The sequence below is a fragment of the Seriola lalandi genome, unplaced genomic scaffold (genome assembly GCF_002814215.2).
Source record: "Seriola lalandi dorsalis isolate HSWRI2012SDOR001 ecotype SW California unplaced genomic scaffold, Sedor1 jcf7180002054736, whole genome shotgun sequence".
Lineage (NCBI taxonomy): Eukaryota > Metazoa > Chordata > Actinopteri > Carangiformes > Carangidae > Seriola > Seriola lalandi.
In genome coordinates, this window is record NW_019525289.1 from 1,327,785 (window position 1) to 1,336,590 (window position 8,806).

The 8,806-nt window shown below is 37.6% G+C and overlaps 1 protein-coding gene and 1 long non-coding RNA gene across 2 annotated transcripts; both read left to right on the plus strand.

Moving 5' to 3' along the window:
- The first annotated feature begins 11 nt into the window (after nt 1-11).
- LOC147818068 (uncharacterized) lies at nt 12-1,440 on the plus strand. Its single transcript, XR_015438347.1, has 3 exons — nt 12-62; nt 640-742; nt 1,312-1,440. It is a non-coding gene; the product is annotated as an uncharacterized LOC147818068 (long non-coding RNA).
- A 1,261-nt stretch (nt 1,441-2,701) lies between these two features.
- LOC147818069 (sodium- and chloride-dependent taurine transporter-like) lies at nt 2,702-5,872 on the plus strand. Its single transcript, XM_087178797.1, has 6 exons — nt 2,702-2,844; nt 2,937-3,074; nt 3,172-3,274; nt 3,634-3,734; nt 4,785-4,952; nt 5,063-5,872. The coding sequence occupies exons 1-6, from the start codon at nt 2,773-2,775 to the stop codon at nt 5,168-5,170; spliced, it is 690 nt and encodes a 229-aa protein (XP_087034923.1). The 5' UTR covers nt 2,702-2,772; the 3' UTR covers nt 5,171-5,872.
- Nucleotides 5,873-8,806: the final 2,934 nt, after the last annotated feature.

Genomic DNA, 8,806 nt, shown 5'->3' on the forward strand with positions numbered 1-8,806 from the left:
CCTGGTGTTTTCATTCACATCTCAGCTCCCCTGGGCCAACTGTGACAACACCTGGAATACAGGTAAATGTGACACTATGGAATTTACCTTCAATTTCTAAAGCACACAAACAGGTTATATAAACAGAGCATTACAGTGGCCACGGTTAGATTAAACACGATCATGTAATGTGGTGAAACACTCATTCTAAATTACACGTATTACCCTGTTGTTCTGTCTACATCTGCAAGTTCAGCAAGGAGAGATTAACTGGAAATAAATAATAATACAGAAGTAAAGTTACTTGGAAAAACTGTAATTATAGGGATAGCATATTTTTGAGCATTTACTGAATATAGTAAATCTAAATTATGAAATATAATATATAGTAAAATTCCAAATCCAATCACACAATAAAGGCAAATATTACATAGACATATTTTACTTGCTTAACTTGAATTTTCACAAAAGCTGTTACCAATACCAGCTCACATTTATGTTTGTTACTAAAACTTCTACCTGTAATTTCTTCAGGTCCTTTAACCCATGCTCTTTAAATGGGCTTTGTAGCTCTTTATACTATCTTACCTGACTTCCAGCATTATTTGGTTTTTCATTTCATTTCATTATTTGTTTTTGTTTCGTTTCCCCTTTAATCAGTTAACTGTATAGGTCTTCAGATTTTGGATTCTTCTTCACCAAACATGACAACAAACCAGACCATGTTGACCAACACCACCTCTGCTGCCACTGAGTTCTGGGAGTGAGTCCAAATTCAGTTTTAATTACTTTTCATTGATTAAATATTACTGCATAATGGTGACCCATTTATGATAGTAAATATTAAATCAACCTTAAATAAACAGTAATTATACAATTTGAAGAGGAGAACTACTTAGTCTATGAAAATAGTTGTGTCTGTGCCAACAGTAGCAGCAGACATCTTCTGTTGCAACAACCCCATTTTTAGTTTAGAAATGTATAACTTCTCCCCACAGCCCACAACCAGATACAAACTTTTTAAAAATAATAATCAAAGTCATAAATCTATTAATTATATTTCAAACAAATCCATGTAAATCAGTGGAAAATTAATGATGTGTTGACTGTGTCGATGACCTAACTCCTTTTCATTCACTGATCAGGAGTCAATAACAGCTGACTCATTGATTTGTGGCAAAGTGGGAACAATAATTACCATAAAATATAAAACACCTAAGGAGCTCACCCTACAATGTACTGGACATGACCGTTTCCTTTTGCTTGGTAACCCCTAGTGTAGTGTAGTAAACTGACACGTTATTGTACCTCTTAAACTTGTCCTCTACTCAGACGACGTGTGTTGGCCATGTCTGGAGGCATTGAGGAGCTGGGCAGTGTGAGATGGGAGCTGGCTCTGTGTCTTCTTGCCTGTTGGGTGGTCTGCTACTTCAGTATCTGGAAAGGTGTCAAGTCCACTGGAAAGGTCCTGAGGAAATATTTTATATAAAGTGTTACACATTTGGTATATATGCAATTCAGAAACCATTCATTCTAGTTTCAAAAAAGATAAGGGAATTTATATCTATTTTTTTTTTTTTAAAAAGGTAGCATTTTTCACAGCCACTTTCCCCTACGAGATGCTCCTCATACTGCTCATCAGGGGACTGACTCTACCTGGAGCATGGGAAGGAATCTACTTTTACCTCTATCCAGACATGACCCGTCTAACTAACCTTGAGGTATTTTATTATGATACAATTACCATGTACAGTTTATCGAGTCATTTCCTGTTACATTAGAGATGGATCATCCAGACTGCATGGTTGGTAATCTGCTAGTCACACAACAACCTTCAAGCACCACGGAGAAATGCTGCATCTGTAAAAATCCATAATAAAGAGTGCCAAAAAAACTAAACTGCACATTCACTGTGATGTCAAATCTATCAAGAGAGTCTTCACTCCTATAATCTGGAATTGGAAAATGCTACACAGTCTTTCTTCTTAGATATCATCAACAAAAACATTAATAATGCACGCATTTTATTTGCCAGTTGATGAGCTGATCAACCCCTCAGCACAAATCGCACTTGAACTCCTTTCAACTGATAAATGCAATGACTTTTTTTTGGGGGGATACAATTTAAAACATTAGATAAACTGTAGTTCCTTAAACCTGGCCAGCTGCAGTAAGGACTGAGACTCTGTGGTATGTGCTGCAGGTGAGCCACTGGGGCGCCCCTAAAATACTTTTTTGTCACATGACAGGTCTGGGTAGAGGCAGGATCTCAAATATGCTTCTCCTACAGCATTTCTTCAGGTATTCTAACTGTTCTGGGCAGCTACAATCGGCACAACAACAACTGTTACAAGTGAGTATAAACTGCAAAACAGAATTACTTTTAAAATGTTTTAAATGACAAACAAAATAAAACAAATGCAGTTTAAAATGTACTAAAACTACAAAATAAATGCATAATCACCCAACATTATACTAATGCAAAGGTGGTTTGTGTTTCTGTGACCTCTAGAGACTGCTTTTTGATCTGTTTACTGAACAGCGGGACCAGCTTTGTTGCTGGATTTGTCGTCTTCTCAGTGCTTGGATTCATGGCACAGAAACAGGGTGTTACCGTTGACAATGTAGCGGAGTCCGGTAAATAAAAAGGTTTAAAATGGCAAGCAACTTAAGTTTGGTTTTAGGTCCAAATACAGGAAGAGTAAATAAATACTCTCTAAATATCTCTTTCTTGTCAACATCTAATTCATAGGTCCAGGTTTGGTCTTCGTTGTCTACCCTCAGGCTACAGCTATGATGCCTTTTCCACAGTTCTGGAGTGTCTGCTTTTTCCTGATGCTCTTTTTCCTCAGTGTTGACACTCATGTAAGATGTTTCAATGTATTGCTGGATAAATAATAACTGCTGCTTTGTGGCCACAAAAATTTAATAATTTGCTTGTTTTATTTTGTCTCCAGTTTGTGTCAGTCGAGTGTTTTATCACCTCAATAAGCGACTTGTTTCCGAAGCTCCTGCGTGCAGCAGGACGGTCTGAAATCTTTGCTCTCTTCATCTGTTTGCTCTTCTTCTTCATACATCTGACCTTGGTTACTGAGGTGAACAAATATTTCCATAAAAGTACCTTCAAACTATTGTCAATAAATGTTTCTAAAAACATTTCTCACGTTCAAATCTTCTCTCTTCCTGCTGCAGGGAGGGATCTACATATTCCAGCTCTATGATTATTATGGTTGTACCAGAGCTTGTCATTATTGTATGGCTTTATCTGAGTGTCTGGCTCTGGCCTGGATTTTTGGTAGGTTAAAAATTAATTTACAGTCAATCTCATTTTCATGATATGCTCTGACTATTTGTACAGCATGAATTTATGCATATGTTTTTGTTTACAAATAATCAGTTATGAGGTTATGCTTTATTTAATTTATACAGGATATATAGGATGAATAAAATGGTGTTTTTGAATGTTTTTTTCCATGATTTGATTTTAAAGGTTGGGTCAGACTGATTGCATTACCTGAATGTAACCATGACCAGATTGTATATCTTGCCACCTCAATCACAGTTTTATTTTAGCAGCAGTACTCTGCAATGTAAATAAAAGAAACTTGATATGACTTTAAAATTGGTCTAATGTACAGTCTATGAACTTCTTAGGTGCTGACCGTGTTATTAAAAACATTGAGGACATGACGGGACAGAGACCATCTGTTTTCTTCAAACTGTGCTGGAAATACATCATCCCTCTGCTGTCACTGGTGAGTCAAATAAGTTTCAACAAAAACAAATTATAGCTGTATTTCTCTTATTCAAAGACTAAGGGCTCTATTATAATGATCCAAAGCACATGGTCTGAAGCATGTGGCGCAAGTGCATTTTGGGCCTGTCCATGTCACTTTTACTTTTTTTTAATGGTGGAAAAAACAGTCGCTGCTCCAGTTGCCTGGTTCTAAAAGGGTTAATCTCTTAATTATTCATGGGAGTGTTTTGGGCGTAACATCCAATAAACCAATCACAGTGCCATCTCCCATTCCCTTTAAAAGCAGAGCACGCTTGCACCTTGGCATATTGCTATTACAACGGCGCAGTGTGTCCCACTGTCAGATTCTATTTGTGGTCAGGTGATCACATATTGTGACTGACCAGTGAGCCTAGTCCTGCCATACGCACACAGCAGCTCTGTGTACACTCAGGGGCAAAGAGGGGTTGAGGGAATCAATGTGCTGGGCACAGCTCTACAGTGAAGCAAAAATCACAATGTTAGAAATACTTTATGTGATATGATCAGAAGATGTGAATAAAGCTTCAGTTCGTTGTGAAATTTTGGTGGACAAATTTAGGTGATGAATGAGACATTCATGACAGCTCATTCTGCTCGTGCGTAACTGGCAGAGTGTATATGCTCTGTGCGCCCGTGTATGTTGGCACATATTACTGTCTTGACAGTGCGCCCTTAAAATGAAAGTGAAATTCTGCGCCACTGATCAATCAATTTCCTCAGATAGGCACAAGTCTGTTTGCTATTTAAACAACATGGGCGCTGGACAGAAAAATTACAACTGCGTTGGTTTGAAGCTAGCAAATACACTTGTGTTGCTCTTCGTGCTGGGTGTAAGACAGAAACCTAAGAGAGAGCCTCCATGCTTCCATATGGGTTTGGCTCAGCATAGGCACAGCAGTGCAGAGGAAATAGGGATGTCATTATTTTGGCAGATATTTGCAAATGACCAATTACACATTTCAAAGTTAAACTCTTGATTCTGTTTTTTTTTTTTTTACTTTAAACTTTTTACCTCAAACCTTCACAGATTTCCTTCATCCTGTACCTGGTTGGTTACACACACCTCAAAATTAATAACTACGTTTACCCTGACTGGGCGTACACACTGGGATGGACCATGACTCTCTCCTCTGTTCTCATGATGCCACTGTGGGCAGCTGGGCAGATGTGTTTGACACCAGGAACCTTCCGACAGGTCAGGGCTCAAATCTAATTCAACTCTGGGGTCAAAATGTCCTGTCTGAGTGTCATTATAGTTACAGTGTTTAAACTTACTCACTCATCTTGTTCATCTCTGTGTTGCAGCGTTTGTACGTCCTTTGTCGTCCTGCTGAAGATCCAGCCTGGAAAAGAAGAGAAATGGAAGAGGAGGGGACGACTGTGGAACTGAGGACATCTGCAGTGACAGCTTAATATTAACTGAAAAGTCACATTAACTACACAGTTCAATCATTAAGTCAGTTATAAAGTAAATTCACATGCTGGTTACTTCTCACTTCTATGTAGCAGCATCCCTAAACCTTCAAAGTTATCTCAGTTCATCAAATATTAGTGTACTTTCTCTTGTCAGAATTTACTTCCTCCACATGCTCTTAGTGGTTCAGTCACTAACAACTGTCTTGCTCTCCTACAATTGGATTTTAATCATTACTATTTGAATGTCTTGACAAAGCAAGCCAACATAATTGTGAGAATTTTGATATCATGTCACTTCATCATTATATCCCATGTTTGACTATGCATTAGTTTCCCATATCCCTCTAGTTTCATTGTATATGCACATATTAAAAATAAACTTCCATATATACACTCCCCTCCAAAAGTATTGGAACAGTGAGGCCAATTCCTTTATTTTTGCTGTAGACTGAAAACATTTGGGTTTGACACCAAAAGATGAATATGAGACAAGAGATCAACCTTTCAGCTTTTATTTCCAGGTATTTAAATCTGGATTTAATACACAACTTAGAAGATAGCACCTTTTGTTTGAACACACCCATTTTTCATGTGAGCAAAAGTATTGGAACATGTGACTGACAGGTTTGTTTTGTTGCCCAGGTGTGTCCTATTACATTGATTATTCAAACAATAAATAGCGCTGAATGTCTACGCTCAGTTTCAGATTTGGGTTTTGCCTGTGCAGACAGCATTTATAGTTAGAGGTGTAACCAACATGAAAACCAGAGAGCTGTCTATGGGTGAAGCTGAGAGAAGATGGAAAATCAATCAGAGCCATTGCACAAACATTGGCCAAAGCCAGTACAACCATTTTGAATGTCCTGAAGAAGAAAGAAACCACTGGTGTACTAAGTAACAGACATCGAATGGGTAGACCGAGGAAAACAGCAGCAGTTGACGACAGAAACATTGTGAGAGCTGTAAAGAAAGACCCTAAAACAACTGTTAGTGACATCAGCAACAACTTCCAGAGGGCAGGAGTGAAGGTATCAGAATCTACTGTTCGCAGAAGACTTCATGAACAAAAGAACAGAGGCTAGACCACAAGATGCAAACCACTCATTAGCAAGAAGAATAAGAAGGCCAGGCTGGAATTTGCCAAAAAAGTACAGAGACAAGCCTCAAAAATTCTGGGACAATGTTTTATGGACTGATGAGGTAAAGATTAATCTTTACCAAAGTGATGGAAAGGCTAAAGTTTGGAGAAAGAAAGGATCTGCTCATGATCCCAAACATACAAGCTCATCTGTGAAACACGGTGGAGGTAATGTCATGGCTTGGGCTTGCATGGCTTCTTCTGGAATGGGCTCATTAATCTTCATTGATGATGTAACACATGATGGCAGCAGCAAAATGAACTCAGAAGTCTACAGAAACATTTTGTCTGCCAATTTAAAGAAAGATGCAACCAAACTGATTGGGAGATCATTCATCATGCAGCAAGATAATGACCCAAAACACACAACAAAGGAGTTCATCAGGGGCAAGAAGTGGAAGGTTTTAGACTGGCCAAGTCAATCTCCAGACTTAAACCCTATAGAGCATTTTACCTGCTAAAGAGGAGACTGAAGGGAGTAACCCCCCAAAATAAACAACAACTGAAAGAGGCTGCGGTGAAAGCCTGGAAAAGCATCACAAAAGAAGAATGCAAAAGTTTGGTGATGTCAATGGGTCACAGGCTTGATGCAGTTATTGCAAGCAAAGGATTTGCAAATAAATATTAAGTCTTATACACTTTAATCTATTTTAAGTCTATCTGTTCCAATACCTTTGCTCACCTAAAAATTTGGTGCTCCGCAAATAATGCTATCTTCTAAGTTGTGTATCAGATCCAGATGCAAATACCTGGAAATAAAAGCTGAAATGTTGATCTCTTGTCTCATATTCATCTTTTGATGTCAAACCCAAATGTTTTCAGTCTACAGCAAAAGTAAAGGAATTGGCCTCACTGTTCCAATACTTTTGGAGGGGAGTATATATATGGGTCAGTTGTTCTGACAATGGTGTGTCTGTAAATCTTTTAATATCAGAGTCCCTGAAATTTTCAAGACCTAAAAGAGCAATTTACTGTCTTCAGATAGTTTACATGAAATGGTATTTACAGACGTATGTATATTAACAGTTTGTATGGAACTTTTCAGTGATGAGTGAATTTCAAAAGAAGATAATTTTTATTTGGACATCAATCTTAGTTGTAATTCATAAAGCGAACTGAAGTTAACTCGGTTAGCTGAGGTTGTTCTTATATGTTGTAAAAAGTTATAAACTCACCGATAAGCACCGTCTCGTCCAGGACATTTCTCCTTGGTGTATCTGATGTGAAAACAAAAGTGGAGACGAAACAACAGAAAAGAAATAAGTAAATCTGTCAACACACACGGCTGCATCCTGATGACAGTCCTCAGGCTGCTACTGAGTCTGCATTGAGCCAGTGGCTGCTGGGTGTCGTAGTTCTTACAGCTGTGACTAAAGTGTGCTTACAGTACATGGGTTTCTGTTTGTTCCCCTGCCTGTGAAATCACTTTATGTATTTTGAAAAGAAAATGTTACAATGAGAATCAAATAACCCATTGTATTTACTTTTTGTTCCCTGGATGGTTTTCATGGTTTGGGCTCCTTTGTATGGAAAATTTGAAATGCCTGAAATAAAGATAAATACAACACAGGTTGCCACATGTATTTTGTTTTTATGGATGCATTTACTGGTGATTAAATGAACAACATATGTTAAATGAATATTATTTAGCTTTTTGTCTTTGATCGCTCAACATTTTTTCATTGTGACATGGATTTTGCATCCTGCATTAAAATTAAATCACAAAATAACAAAATGGAGGTTATTAGTTGGACATGAATTGTACTCAAACTTAGCAGCTAATGTAACGAAGAGTTTTTCATCCTATGTTGTCACTGGATCTTTGATCACAAAGGAAACAGCTAATGCTAACGCCATTTTTTTATTTATCTAAACATTTGATTGTTCGAGGCCAAATTTAGCAGCTAAGTCATTAAAAAGGCTTAATTTTAATAGGAAATTTATGTTAATGGCCAAAGTTAGAAACAAATGTTACTGTCACTTTTTCATTTTCCCTATTTTATATATTCCCCCAAGCTTCAGCCCTTAATACTGGAATAACTGGTTTTGTGTTTAATATATATGTATGTACCCATGTCTGTGTTGACAGCAAGGTATATAGACACACCACAGCAGAGATCAGTTTTCAGTCGTTTGGAATAACCGAATCACACAGAAACACACACAGGAATTAAGTTCTTGATCTTGAGATGAACAGAGAAAGAAGAAAAACAATGGGGTTATCATGAGAGCAGCACAGAGTATATATGCAATGAATCCAAAACAATAAGTGAAAGATGATAAGAAAGCCCTGTACTGTTATTTCCCATTTCAAAATGAGCAACTGGATTTGCCCTAAAAATAAAAAAAATTGAAATAAGTTTGAATTTCTACGACCAGGAGTTAAACAGGGTTATTGTAATCAGGTTGGGATTGCTCCTCGGGGTTTGGCAAAACAAAAACCAATCATCAGCCTTGTTTTAATCTATGTACTAAGGGCAGGGTGTAGACAGATT

Bases quoted from the DNA above. Each gene is read 5' to 3' on its own strand.
- LOC147818069 (XM_087178797.1), top strand. From the start codon at position 2,773: ATGATGCCTTTTCCACAGTTCTGGAGTGTCTGCTTTTTCCTGATGCTC. The intron at 2,845-2,936 runs GTAAGATGTTTC...TTTTGTCTCCAG, and splicing joins TCCTCAGTGTTGACACTCAT to TTTGTGTCAGTCGAGTGTTT. The intron at 4,953-5,062 runs GTCAGGGCTCAA...TCTGTGTTGCAG, and splicing joins CACCAGGAACCTTCCGACAG to CGTTTGTACGTCCTTTGTCG.